This window comes from Oryctolagus cuniculus, chromosome 6, assembly GCF_964237555.1.
Source record: "Oryctolagus cuniculus chromosome 6, mOryCun1.1, whole genome shotgun sequence".
Taxonomy (NCBI): domain Eukaryota; kingdom Metazoa; phylum Chordata; class Mammalia; order Lagomorpha; family Leporidae; genus Oryctolagus; species Oryctolagus cuniculus.
In genome coordinates this window covers 21,829,523-21,843,765 of record NC_091437.1, presented here as the reverse complement: position 1 = coordinate 21,843,765, position 14,243 = coordinate 21,829,523, and the positions used below count along the sequence as shown (strand labels likewise).

Here is a 14,243-nt window from a genome sequence, read left to right as displayed (position 1 = left end):
TGTGAGCTCTTAAAAACATAGATTAGGGGCCAGCGCAGTGGCTCACTTGGTTAATCCTCCGCCTGCGGCGCTGGCATCCCATATGGGCACTGGGTTCTAGTCCTAGCTGCTCCTCTTCCAGTCCAGCTCTCTGCTGTGGCCTAGGAAGGCAGTGGAGGATGGCCCAAGTGCTTGGGCCCTGCACCCGCATGGGAGACCAGGAGGAAGCACCTAGCTCCTGGCTTTGGATCGGCGCAGTGCTGGCTGTGGCGGCCATTAGGGGAGTGAACCAACGGAAGGAAGACCTTTCTCTCTGTCTCTCTCTCACTGTCTGTAACTCTCTCTGTGTCTCTCTCTCTCATTGTCTAACTCTGCTTGGCAGAAAATAAAAAAATTAAAAATAAATTAAAAAATGAATGCAGCCCAGAAAATCCGCAGATGGGAATGTGTGGACACAAGGCCCTGAGACAGAATGGGAACTTACACTACCCACCAAATCACAGGGCAGCCGGGCAGGGCGGGGTGTGTGACGTGACACAATAGAGGTCATGTTTAACGGAAGGTGACAGAATCTTCAGGAACTTTTGACAGACGTGAATCCCCCCACTTGCAGGAATCTAAGCAGAACAGATATAAAGATCCTTATATCATAGAGAAATGGCAGAAAACCCAATAGAAGTTCTTAAAATTTTCAGAAGAGAAAGAATGGACAACCAACAGAGAGATGAAACGGCTGCGGTGTCCTGACAGCAGTGGAAGCCGAGGGCAAAGGAACAATAGGTGTATCACGCTGAGAGGAAAACCTGTGAATGCAGACTCCACTGGCATAAATCATTCTGTAAATGAGGATAGCACCATCATGTTAGATCAACATCACAAAGAGAACGTAAGCTGTATGAAGACATTCTGAGGAATAAGCTACTGCCAGGAAAACTGGGTCAGTGAAGGGGTGACTGGAAGTCATTTGTTCCAAGACTCTTCTTGTGGAGGGGAAAAGCATTGACAAACTTGAGATTTTGGGTTAGTCACATGTTTTTCAATCTATGCAGTAAACAATGGAATACGGAAATTTATTTAACTTTTCTATCAGTGGAGGGAAGGATGAAAGCAGTGAAGAATTTGATCCACAATAAAGGAAAAATGAGACAAAGAGGATCACAGAAACAGGCGATGAGCAGCTCAACGTAGAGCATCTGAATAAATAATGATCTGTGTCTGCCATGGGCACCGTAAGTGAAAGTGAAGGAATTACGGGTTGAACAAAGATGTGCATGAAGCAAAGCACACTGCAAGAGCAGGAGAAATCTCAGATGAGTGCCAACAATATAATTCATTTGTATAAACGTCAGGAACGTGGAAAGCAAACACTAAATTGCTGAGGAATGCAAGGGTGAGATAAAACTGCAAGGAAAAGCAAAGCACCGTAAGTCAAAAATGCAGGATGGTGCTCACTTCCAAGTGGGGATGAGGGAATAGAGTTGCAGAGAAGCAAGCGAGGAAATTCGAAACTAATGATTGTTCTTTTTCTTTAATGAATGGGTATGTTCATGGTTGCCCATGACTGTTTGTGTGCCAGCAAGGTATTTAAGCATTCTTTTCTATCCACTCGTTATTAGTCAGAGTAATTTAAATACTTATAGTTGTTTTTATAAGTTTTTATATTTGTTTTCATTTTGTTTGAAAGGCAGATAGGGACAGACAAAGACAGATTTTCCATCTGCTAGACATTCTGCAAATGCTTACAACAGCCAGGGCTGTGCGGGGTGAAAGTCAGGAGGCTGAAACTCAGCACAGGTAGTCAATGTGGGTAGCAGGGACCCAGCTCCTGGAACCCACTACCTGCTGCCTCCTAGGGTGCACACGAGCAGGAAGCTGGAATAGGAAGTGGGAGGAAGACTGAACTCGGGCACACCAGTAATGCAGTGTGGGCATCCTAAGCCATGTCAGCTGCTTTGCCAAATGCCCACTCCGCATTTGTAGCTTTTGATTTTTATGTAGTGTGAAATAAGGTTCCAATGTTACTTTATTCCAGGTGTATAGTTAGTTGTCCCTACTTCATTTATCAAGTAGCTTTCTTTTTCGTGTTGGAATGGTCATTCTCGTCATGTGTAGAGTTTTCATAGACAATCTGATATATTTCTGGATCCTCTTTTCTGTTTTACTACTCTGTCTGTAGTCATTGATCTGTCCATTCCTACCTCAATATTTTATCAAGCAGCTTTCTGGTCTGATCGGCCAATAGGAAAGCCCACACCCTTTCACTATTTCTTTCCTTATTTTTCTCAGTCATCTTGGGCACTTATTCTTTCAAATAAACTTTTTAAGATTTTATCCAATTCCAAAATGATTGCATTAAATTTATAAATTTGTTATAATGTCTTCCATCTTCCCACTCAAGAATAAGAAAAGTCTTTTCATTTGTTCAAATCTTATTTTATGACCTTGAGTAAGATTTTATAGTCTTTTCATATAGGTTCTATGGCCTTCTTGTCAAATTTAGTCATAAATATTTTATGGTTTTCAGCAGTATTAGAAGTGGACCATTTCACTCTTTTTCCATTTCTAATTATTTACTGCTAAAGCAGAACAGAATGATTTCCTTTGGCATATTTATCATCTGTCCTTATAATTTTAATATTCTTCACTGTTCTCTTGGTCTGCTGAGTATACCACTGCATAATCACCAAAGACAGTTGTCTTTCTTTTCCAACTCTTAATGATTATTTCATTTTCTTGTTTTATATTTTCTTTTCACATGAAAATAGTGATAACAAGTGTCCCTGCCTGGCTCCTGATATAAACTGAAAACACTTTGTGATCAACTATTTAAGACTGATCCACTGGGGTCAGAGCTGTGGCGCAGTAGGTTAAGCCACCCCCTGCAGTGCCAGCATCCCATATGGGTGCAGGTTCAAGTCCCACCTGCTCCACTTCTGATACAGCTCCCAGCTAATGGCCTGGGAAAGCAGTAGAAGATGGCCCAAGTGATTGGGCCCCCGCACCCACATGGGAGACCCGGATGAGGCTCCTGGCTTTGGCCTGCCCAGCTCTGACCATTATAGCCATTTCGGGACTGAACCAGTAGACAGAAAAATCTCTCTTTCTCCCTCTCTCTCTCCCCCTCCCTCTCCCTCTCTCCTTCTCTATCTCTGTTTCTCACCCCCATTTTCTCTCTCTCTCTCTCTGTAACTTTGCCTTTCAAATAAGTAAATCTTAAAAAGATTGACCTATTTACAGAATTTTCTTCAATTCTTTTTTCCTTAACAGTTTTTTTTTTTTTTTTTTGAGATTTAATTAATTTATTTGAGGGGTAGAGTTGGTGGTGGTGGGGAGCCAAAGAGAGAGGTCTTCCGTCTGCTGGTTCACTCCCTGAATGGCCACAACAGCTGGAGCTTGGCCCATCTGAAGCCAGGAGCCAAGAGCTTCTTCTGGGTCTCCCATGCAGGTGCAGGGGCTCAAGCACTTGGACCATCTTCTACTGCTTTCCCAGGCCATAGCAGAGAACTGGATCTGAAGAGAGGCACCCATATGGGATGCTGGCACCAGAGGCAGAAGCTTAGCCCACTGTGTCACAGTGTTGGCCCTCCTTTCCTTGACAATTTTATCTAGAATGACTGTTATATGCAATGATTTTTCTTTCATTTTTCTTTCTGCTTTGGGTTTTGAGATACATCCTCTACTTGATCTTGGAAGTCACTAATTTGAGACTCCATAGTGACAATTCCCTCCTAAAATCCTCTGATCTTCTTTTGGGTTGAAAGATCCTGGGCTCCTTCACAGAAATCAATGCCAGACTTCCTTGTCCTGGGAGTTGATACTTTGTTCTGTCTGGGTTGTCACCCTCTCCTCCAGCAGCTCTGTTCTGGTTGTCCCCAATGGCTGCGCAGGTGCAGCCTCCTGCTACACACGGTGATTTCCACTGCCTGCTTGGTGAGCTTGAAGTCTGGGTGTGTGAGTACCTTAAGGCAGCCGCAGCCTCAAGAACAGTGTCCAGCAGAGTGACCGCAGCGGTGGCCACGGACCTGTGGGTCTCTCTGGAAGCACACAGGCTATTGAGTCCTTGTGGAGTCTCCCTGGTCAGCATGCGCTCACTGGTCTCAGGGGTAGAGCAAGACAACGCCCCCACCCCAACCCTCATGCCCACCAGTTGCTTGGTTCATTGGGGCCGGAGGATGAGTTGAGAATGGAAGCAGTGAAATGATCTATGGGACAATGTCGCCAAGCTTTCTCTAGATACTATCCTTTCCCCTGTAGTGTGGCTGCAAATCCCACTGTGATAAAAGCACCCAGCTCTGAGAGGAGAAACTGACACCCTACTGGTTAGAAAACAGTCATGCTTTGTGCTAATATTAGGCACTGTCGTCGAGCTCCCATTTTTTTTCTTTGCAAGTGCAATCAAGGAGAAGCACGTGTTGTGAGACACACGAGTGACAAATGATCCCATCAAGGCAAGGCGTTGGCCTGGGGCGGCACGCGTGCAGCATGGACAGCAGAGCTCTGTGCCCCAAAGCCTCGAGAAACAAGGTGGCAGGCGCTGACCCAGCCATCCCAGGCTGGGCGATCCCGCAGGAAGCCTTGAAGTCAATGGGGGTGGCCTGAGGCGACAAGCCCAGGAGTGGTTCCTTGCTGGAGACCCGGTTGTGGGCAGGCAGCCACGCGGTGAAGTCCTGTGTAGAGCGGCGACATCTGGGGCCCTGAGCTGCTCGTCGTCGGAGGGAGGCCAGAGAGCCAGGGACCATCACAGGGCAGCTTGGTGCTGGAGGGAAAAGGAGGTGTCTGGGAGCAGAGACACAGGCAAGCGGAAGCAGCTGGAAGTGAAGAGAAGGAGAGGGGGCGGGAACCTCTCGGGAGGAAGTGCTGTAAAGCAAAGCCGTAAAGCAAGGCGCTGCGTGGACGGCAGGCTCCCAGGGCAGGGAGCCCACGCCCTTAGCATTAGTGTGCGGCTCCGCCCTCCGCAGGAAGCCCTTTGAGGTAACTGGACAGGGCGGACACTGGGAAAGAGAAGGAAGGATTTGTGTAGTTTTATTGTGGCCAGAGGACGTCCCAGTGGAGACGCGGGCACTGAGGCGCCGCCTGGACTCGCAGACGTGGGGTGGTTCGTCCACCGCGGGAGCCCTCCTAAGGCCGCACGTGGGCGCACTGACCGAGGAAACCGAGGCTCGCCTGTGCACGAGGCGCGCCTCGTGGATCCCACGGCTCCAGCCTCCACAGTCAGTCCCTTGTCGGTGCCCCTAAAACCACGGCTGCCCTCGCATGATCAGATACCCGGGTCTGCACCATGTCCTCGTCGGAGGCAGGGTGCACAGGCTGTCTTGTGGCGCCCGCAGGGCAGGCAGCTCTGTGTGGGGAGCGGAGGAGCGGGGGACCTCACGTTGACAGTAGTGAGGTGTGCAGAGTGCCAGCCCGCAGCCTGGGAGCCTGCCTTGGGTGGGAGCGGCTGGGGGCGTGGCACCCTGCAGCAGGGACTTGGCATGAGGGGGCCCCCAGCAGGGAGAGGAGGAGCTGGGCTGCACTCCGGGGAGTGGGCCTCGGTGGTTCTTGAGACGCATTGGCACCCGGACCTGGGCTGCCTTTGAAACTGAGCTCCATTTGAGGGGTGAACCAACGGAAGGAAGACCTTTGTCTCTCTCCCTCACTGTCTAACTCTATCAAATACATAAAAAAGAAACTGAGATCCAGCTTCCGTTGGCAGGGCAGGGCCCTGGTGAGTCCCCAGCAGCACCGCAGAGAGCATGGGCTGTGGGTCACGCCACCCTGAGAGCCCGTGGCCGTCCTCTGGCGGCCCTACCCTGTGTACTGGGTAGACTCTGCCCAGGGCAGGCAAATACCTGAGGCCAGAGAACCTGCTGGGGCGGCTTTGTCCCACTGAAGACAGCAGGGACCCCAGCTGTTGGTGTGCAGCCCCACCCTCTTGCCCTGTCCTGGTGATTCCAGGACGCTCCCTGGGCCCCAGGCCTTTGATGTCAGCTAATGAACTCACTGTGTCCTCTGTGCTGGTCTGGCAGGGCGAGACCGTGTCCATGCTCATTCTGCAGTAAACCAGAGAAGGTGGGGGTGTGCCCGGGTCCCACAGCTACCGAGCGAAGGCGCACAGGACTGGCTGGGCCGGGGTTAAACCGGAGAACCATGGGAGCTTCCGAGGCAGCCCTGACAGCGACAGCGGCTGGCACCCAGGCCTCTCACTTTGCCCAGCTCTGACTCAGTGAACTCCGTGTTTTGGGGCCTCACATTCGTCCCTTTCTGGGGGGCATTGTGTGACCAGGGGCCCCCTGGTAAGGGAGAAGGATGAGAGCCGTGGGCAGTTGGCTCAGGTGACACCTGCCACTGTGGGCACGTGGGTGTTGCTGAGAAAACTGTCTGCAATTGGGGGAACAGGGCAGAAGGTGAGAGGCAGACCCCGTGCATCATCCTGGATTCCCGTTCAGGGTCCAAGCAAGAGGCTCCCGTCTTTGCTCTACTCACTGTTCACCATTGATTTGAGGCTTGCATTGCCCTGTAAACTGGTGCTTTTGTTTGTGTAAAAAAATGCAAATGATCCTGGGGGGAAGATAAACCTCACAGGTCGTGGTTTTTTTGGCCTGGCGGTCATTCACCAGCCTGGCTCAGCCACCCCCTTGCTCTGGCGCACACGTCACCCTCAAGGTCTCCCATGACCCATGGTTTCCCTCCTTGGGGCCCCTTAGGGCACTCAGTCGGTTTCTTAAGGTAGCAATGTGGATAAAGTGGTAAAGGGATGGTTCGGCCTAAAGCCCTGCCCCGACACTGCCCAGCACAGGCAGCACGTAGGAAGCTCTGTGCCTGCGGACTCCTGACAGATCCAGGTCTCCCTTCCATCTCTCTGTTCCAAGCATTTCTGGTGGTGACTTTGTGGTTTACCTTGAGGCTGGTGTGTCCTGCCTCTGTGTAGGATCTGTATGCAACACCCCAGGCATTACCTTCAGTGGTGGACTCCACATGTTGGTGTCAATGCTTTGGGAGCTGCCGTTTGGTCAGGCCTTCCAGAGCTGGTCAGACTCTGCCTTTGTGAACTGCGATTGGCTTTGAAGCCATCTGTGCCCGCTGAGAGGCCATCCCATCTGCCTGGCGGTCACCTGTCCACTTTCAGCTGGAACAGCAGGGTTGGGAGCAGGAAAGTGCTGGAGTTGAGAAGCATCACGGGGAGGAGGGATACTGGCCACGTGCCCCGTGTAGCGAGGAAGTGGCTTTTGGCCTGCAGAGTTCACAGAGCCGAGCAGGGCTTCTTTGTGTAGTGATGTCAGCTGCCACCCTCAGAGGAGCCGCTGCCTGTGTGAGAGTTGCAATCAGCAGAGCTGCTCCGGGCCAAGGTGGCTGACAGTGGAGCACCCCAGCCCTCGGCAGTCTCACGTGTCCCCCGAGAATGGGTAGTGTATGCCCGGCTGAGCAGAGTATCCCAGAGGAGGGGTGAGGAGTGAGGCTGAATGGAGCGTAGGCTCCACCACCCACCTGCTGCCTGACTGTAGGCAAGTCTCTCTGGACTCAGGTTTCCTAATCTCTAAATTGGGCATCTGTTCATGCCGCATAGAGTGTGTCTGCTTCTTTGGACTCTCAGATGAGATCATGGGGTCTGAGGGTTTGGCGTGGTGCCCGGCACTTGACGTGCCTCCACAAAATAGTGGTTAATTTAAGCATTGCCGTCTCCACCTGGGCGTCGACATGCACAACTCCTGAGCAGGAATTACAATTGTCTTCCCAGCAGTTAAGGGTGAATCAGACCCCAGGGCACAGGGCATCCAGGAGCCTGAGGTGGGAGCCACGGGAGGGCTGTTCTCCCTCAGGGACCCTGAGAGCGCTCTGGCTTGGACGATTGTTTGGAGCACAGGCCTCATTCATTCCAGAGTGGAGCTGGGTGTGCCGAGTATCATGGTGACAGGGTCTTGGCCCACTTCCCCAGGTGGCACAGGTGGGGTGGGGGAGGCAGCGTTGCCTCTGCATCACAGGGCCCTGCGGACTGGCTGTCCCCAGCGGGGTTTGCTGTGTGAGCCAGGCCTCCTCTCGTGCCTGCTTCCTGTCCTGCTCCAGGAGTTCCAGGGCATCCCCACATCCAGATCTTAGGTCAATCTCACCTCTCCAGAGAGGCCTCCCTGATCACCGGATGCAAATGTACCTGCTCCTTTCCTTCCTGGCCTTTCCCACAGCCCGCATCTGTCACACTGACTTACGTGCTGTTCATTGTCTGTCTCCCAACACCAGCACAGGTGCCCTGAGGACAGGAACTCACACACCTAGGACTGGGGCTGGTGTGTCCTAGGTGCTGAGTACACGTTTGTTGGGTGAGTAGGTGGCTGGAGAGCTGGAAGGTAGTCACACCTGGAGCACTCCCTTGTCACCGCCGTCCCCCCTCTGGGGTGTAGAAGTCACATTGGATGGGAAAGCTGGGGCTCTGAGTGACTGGCACACAAATCAAACTGCAGTCCCGTGCAAGGCCCATGGGTGGTCTCTGTGTCCAGGCAACCTTGGGCACATCTGGGAGTCTGAGCTGCACATGCATGGCTCTCCACTAGCAAGTCCCCAGCTCTGGGTCATTAAGAACCGTGACCATGACCTGGGTAAGGGCTACAGCCCCCCAGTGCATTAAAGATAAAGTGTATAGGGGTAGACATTGCTCTACTGGTTAAGATGTCAGTCAGAATGCCTGCTTCCTGTATCAGAATGCCTGGGTTCAGTTCCCAGCTCCGGCTTCTGATTCCAGCTTCCTGCTGATGTTGACCCTGACGGGCAGCTGCCTACTACACACCTGGGAGACCTGGATGGAGTTTCCAGCAAGTAGCTTCAGCCTGCCTCAGTGCCAGCTGTTGTGGACGCTTGGGGAGTAAACCAGTGGGAGTTGGGTTGGTTGTCCCTCCCTGCCTCCCTCCCTCCATGTGTAAGGGACCGTTGGTCCCTGTACAGCACCCCTGTCTTACAAAAGCTGGGTGCAGCTGCTGTGCCAGGCCAGGGTTCTTGGGACTGCAGCACAGTTTCTGGTCCTCTGCAGGCACGTGTTGGTCTTCCTGGCCTGTGGTGAGCAGTCTCCCTCCAGCCACTCTTTCCCCTCACTGTGACTTCACAGTGGGGTGAGATGAGATAGTGGGGGTGCAGCCCAGGTGCCTGGAAGCACCGAAAGCCTCTGGGACGAAGCCCAGGAAGTGCCTCCAACTTCAGTCTGGAGCAAGCCCACCTGAGACCTTGCCAGGGAGGGGAGAGGTGGGACTCGTCAGTCATCACACTGGAGATCAGTTCTCAGACATGGAGAAGCTGCATGGGCTAAGAAGTACCAGCAGGCACTCAGCACCCACAGCACAGAAGCCACTGGCTTTCTCCTGGTCTTAGTGTGTTTCCCGCTGCTGGAGGAGAACGTGATGGGCAGGGGGATTCTGAACAGTGGGAGTGTACATGGCTCACGGTTCCAGAGGCTGGCAAGTCCAAGAGCAGGCACCAGCCTCTGGGAGGCCTTTGTTCTGTGTCATACCCAGCAAGAAGTGCCTGAGAGGCAGAGGTGGGAGCCAGCCGGATTCACACTTTCTGCCAGGAACTCGTGCCAAGGATGGCGTGAATCTACTCATTACCTCTCAAAAGCCCCACCTCTTTGTTTTAACGGCAGTTATATCTTAACGTGAAGGCCAAGTGTTCGTCCTAGTGATTAAGGCACCAGTCGGGACTCCTTCATCCCAGGTCAGAGTGCCTGGATTCGAGTCCTGGCTCTGCTCCTGACTCTAGCTTCCTGCTAAGGTGCTCCCTGAAAGAGACATCAGGTGTGTGGGTCCCTGCCACCCACATGGGGACCTAGATTGAATTCCTAGCTCCTGGCTTCAGCCCAGCCCATCCCCAGCTGTTGCAGGCATTTGGGGAGTGAAGCAGCAGATAGAAGCTCTCTCTCTTTGTGGACTTCAAACCGTAGCAGCCCTGACGTGTCATTTGGGACGCAGTCCCTGCGAAGGGAGCACTTGTTGGTTTGCATTGGACTAGGAGCCAGTCGGAGAACCTGAGTCAGAGTCTGGAAGCCAAATGACCCAGCTGTGTGCTCTTGGATGTGGGCAGTGTGGAAGAAGTAACAGGGCAGGGTCTCTGCTCAGAGGAACCAGGTGCCACTCTGTTAGGGGCATAGCTCAGGGTCCCCCTCCTGTGCTCCCCTCCCCTGGTCTCTGATGTTCTTAGCACGGGCCCCGGTGAGACTCACAAAGGCCATCTACAGCACCAAGCGTTACAATGGACTCGTTTCTCCTGCACCATGACTAAGGTAACAGATCCCATTTCTGACCGTGTTCAGTACATCTAATTAGTGTTGAAAAGCAGCTTCTTTGGCAAGATGATCAGGCTTTAACCCGGGTAAACGGCTTTCTTTATGACTGTGAGTTAGCACACTGTAGCTTTCCCGTGCGCCGTGGTTGTCCTCGTAAATACTGGAGGCAGTCGCGGTGGGCTCACCTGGTTAGCTTTCTCATTACTGTTTTATTGTCTTCCTCGTAGAAGCGGGGAATCCATTCTGTGCTAATGACAGGGAGGAAGTGGTGACGCGGGGCTTGCTTTAATGAGACCATCCCCTGCTGTGGTCAGCGTGTGGAGACCATGGATGACCACCTGTGGCTGTGGTGGGTTTGATTCGGGGCTGACCGCACCTGGGGTGCTCCCAGCTCCCTGCAGAGCCTGCTGGCGCAACCGTAGTAAAGGGCATATGCACGGCTTAAAGCACTTTTGCCGAAATTGCAAATAATTAGGGATCAAATATTTGCCAAGAGCCACTTTCCGTGTCAGGGATAATCTGAGTGTTCCTGATGACTTCCCCGGCCACAGTTGGGACAGGTGTTTTCGTGACACTGACCTCTCTGAGCATTCCCTGTGGGGAGAGCTGCAGCAGCAGTCCCACCTGCGTGCTCGCCACACATGGCCACTCAGAGGGAGTGCCCACTTTCTGCACCTGGAGATGCCTCAGAGGAGAGGGTCGGCCGCAGTGGGTTCTCCCTTGTCCACGGTAAGCTGGCTTTGGCATGACTGCCCAGGTAAGATGGTCTCTCAAGTGCCTTCTTCACAGGAGCCTGGTTCCCTTTAACACAGAAGCGCCACCTCCAACCTCCTTTTGCCTCCAACCCCATTGGAGGAGATGGGGATGTCTGCTAAACCTGAGTGTCCTGGTGTCACCCAAGGACAAAGGGCCAACAGCTCTGGGCTTCCTGAGGCCTGTGTCTGGGGCAGAGCGTGGGGATTGAGAGAGAGGACACTTGGGCTGGAGCGAGCAGTGAATGCCTCCTAGGAAGTAGACCCCAAAGGTGAGCTGGAGCTGATTTAGCCAGGTTAGGGGAGCTGAGGTTGAGGGGCGGGACAGCACAGCCCGAGCAAAAGACACGGAGCAGGCTCTGAGAAGCTGGGGGCTCAGGGACAGGCTCTGTGTCTTCAAAATGGGGCAGGGACTTGGTTGCCAGCCAGCTGCATGGAGAAGTTTATTAAACAGTGATCCAGCAGCATTGCTGTGTGTCCTGGCCCTGTCTGGGGAGAAAAACAAAGGCTGGTATTTTTAGAGCCGTATTAGCTTCTTCTGATAGCCGCCAGCACTTTATCAGGTAACAATTTTCCAGCAACCCAGGAGAATCGTGCTGATCAAACACACGTGGTGGCAAAGGAACCATAAACTCGGCAAGCAGGGCCTCGGTCTGGCCTCAGTCCAGAGCCTTGCCTGCCAAGCAGCTGCCTCCCACTGCTCTGCAGAAGCAGAGTGGCTGAGGGATGCCACCGGCCTTGGCCACACCGGCAGTGACACATGAATTAGCAGAGTAGGTGAAGGAAGGCAGCGTGGCCTTCTAAGGGCCTGCACTGTTATGTGCTGCAAAGAGGTTTTGACCTCCTGGTTTATTATGATTCCAGAAAAGTCAATATTTCCTAGCTTGACAAATCTAGGAGAATGTAAATGAGTTATTGAATCAAGTTGTTAATCTGCCAATAGATGATTTTTTGTCCTTTCAAATCTATGATGATGAAATGCAGACTTTACTGGAAACAAGAGAAGAGCCATCCTTTTCTTCCTTAGATATTGTAATCCCACGGGGTAGGAGCCGAGTCTTCACTACTGGGCCGTTCTGTCGTGCTGAGTGTTTTGAAGATTTAATTAAAGCAGAGACTGCTGTGGCCATCATATCTGCATGCATGTTCTAATGATTTGTATCTTAATATCCCTTTGTAATTTCCAACTCCTGCCTTTGACGATGCGTGACAGTTGTTTGGTCTGTGGAACCCTGATAGAGTAGAATACAGCGTCGGTTGTGGAAGCCTGGCTGACCGTTCACTTAAGTGTGCTCTTGTGGAAAGAAGCCACCAGCTCTGTGACGTGTGAGCTCTGAACACCGCTGCCTGAGGTCACTGAGGTGTGTGCTGAGATCAGGGGACACCCCAGCATCTCAGCCTTCTTGCCCATGGCTACAATGCAGTGCTAGAAAGGCCAGGGCCATGGACGCAGGCTGACCATCTGTGCTACAGAGAATCACGTGTTCCCAGACAGCAGCACTCACCTGTCTCCCCAGCCCTATCCTGAACACTTAGGGTCCCACTTTCTTCTTAAGCCACAGTTCCTCTCGTGACCCTGCACTTGCTCCCCACTGTCTCTGATACCCACCTGAGTTCCTCTGCTTGGCTAAGTCTCCTTAGAACCACCTCTTGCCTCCTCTCTTCCTCTCACTGTTGTGCAGAACTTCCATTCCCATGAGGCACATGGGCCAGGGGAGCTCTGGCTTGCACCTGCTGTGGCCCAGGGAGAGCCCTGGTTCTCTCAGTCCCGGGGGTCCATGCTGCCCTCCCTGGGCTCCCATAGCTCATTGCCTGATGTTCTCTGTGGTTTTTGTCACTTTCAGATCTAAGTTATGTGTGCATGTGTGTCATCCCTTAACAGAATGACAGAGAGAGGCAAGGTCATGGCTTGTTCCTTTCGGGGGCTCCTATGGTTCCTAGCACACAGCCTGGGTCAGAGGCATCACATAATGAAAGAAAAGAGGGAGGGAGAGAAGGGGGGAACCATTTTTTTTTTAAATCATCGGTTTCAGTAGGTGTGTAGTCAGGCTGTTGTCTCGGGGCCTGGACGCGTGGGCACAGGCTTTGTTCTGCTCTGTAAGGCACTTCGTGGTGAGCGTAGAATGGCTGAGTGTCCTCATTTTCACATGGCAACAAGAGCTTATCCAAGCCCTCATGCCCAAAGCCTGTCGGGCACCCCAGGCCCCCAGGCCCCACCGTGGCTAGCCTTGTCTTCACAGGTAGCCCGTGCCCACTGCCTGCTACCCCCTGCACCATGCTGGTGACTGACACTCTGTGTTTGTGCTTGGCAGGGCTTCCTGGCCACAATGGACCACTGGCCTCCTGCGGGAAGAAGTTTTGCAGCCGCGGCAGCCGATGCGTGCTCAGCGGGGCCACCAGGGAGCCCGAATGCCGCTGCCTGGAGGTGTGCAGGCCCAGCTACGTGCCCGTGTGTGGCTCCGACGGCAGGTTTTACGAGAACCACTGTGAGCTCCACCGCGCAGCCTGCCTGCTGGGGAAGAGGCTGTCCGTCACCCACAGCAAGAACTGCTTCCTCCAAGGTAGGCCTGGCCCCTTGGAGGCTACTCCAAGGTAGCCCTTCTGGGCTCTGGGGTCCATGTCTTCATGTGCGTTGACAAGTGAGCCTGTGCTGAGTCAACAGGTTAGGTGGATAAAGGAAGTAAAGACGGAAACGGCCATACCGGTGCAAAGTGGCAGCAGTGGCGTTTCAGTAACGTGTGACCCTGTCTGCACTCCAGAGTGCCCTGCCCTCAGAGGAGGCTCCTTGGAGAGCAGAATCCAGGGAGGCACAGCTGAGGCTGGTGCAGCACATGTGTCCCTTAGGGACCAGATGGCCAGTGGTCACCCAGCTCTCCTCATGGGCGGGGCCCTTGCCCGGTGGCAATAGGAAACTTGTTTATCCCTCAGACAGGGCCCCCGAGCCAGGAGGCTGTGCTGTCGTGCATGGGGCTAGCACAGTGATGTCCGCATGGCCTGGAGCTGTTGCAGATGGGAAAGTATCGCACGCCTTTCCTGTTCCAAACACCTGTGAACAGGGCAGGCAGCCCTGTGGCCATGAGGAAGTGTCTGAGGCACTTGTGCCGAAGGGCTCAGGCTTTGTACTCGTGCTGGTGGGGAGAGGAGGGCGGCGCCCGCTCCCACATTGGGAAGAGCCGCAGGCAGGCACGGGGACTATCATCTGAACCCATCAGGTCTCTGCACCCAGCCCAGGGCTTCTCACACTCAGATGCTTCATGGCTCACAGAAGCTTG

At 53.1% G+C, this 14,243-nt stretch overlaps 1 protein-coding gene across 4 annotated transcripts in view; it reads left to right on the top strand.

Annotated features, from left to right (window-relative positions):
- The window catches only part of FSTL4 (follistatin like 4), a 385,653-nt gene that overhangs the window by 196,064 nt on the left and 175,346 nt on the right, over positions 1–14,243 (top strand). For 3 of the 4 annotated variants that reach the window (XM_051844202.2, XM_051844203.2, XM_051844201.2), the window contains exon 4: positions 13,284–13,532. In XM_051844202.2, the coding sequence (XP_051700162.2) occupies positions 13,284–13,532 (249 nt within the window). Of the gene's footprint in view, positions 1–3,559; positions 4,951–13,283; positions 13,533–14,243 lie in introns of those variants that run through there. The other variant, XM_051844205.2, reaches the window with a different exon arrangement.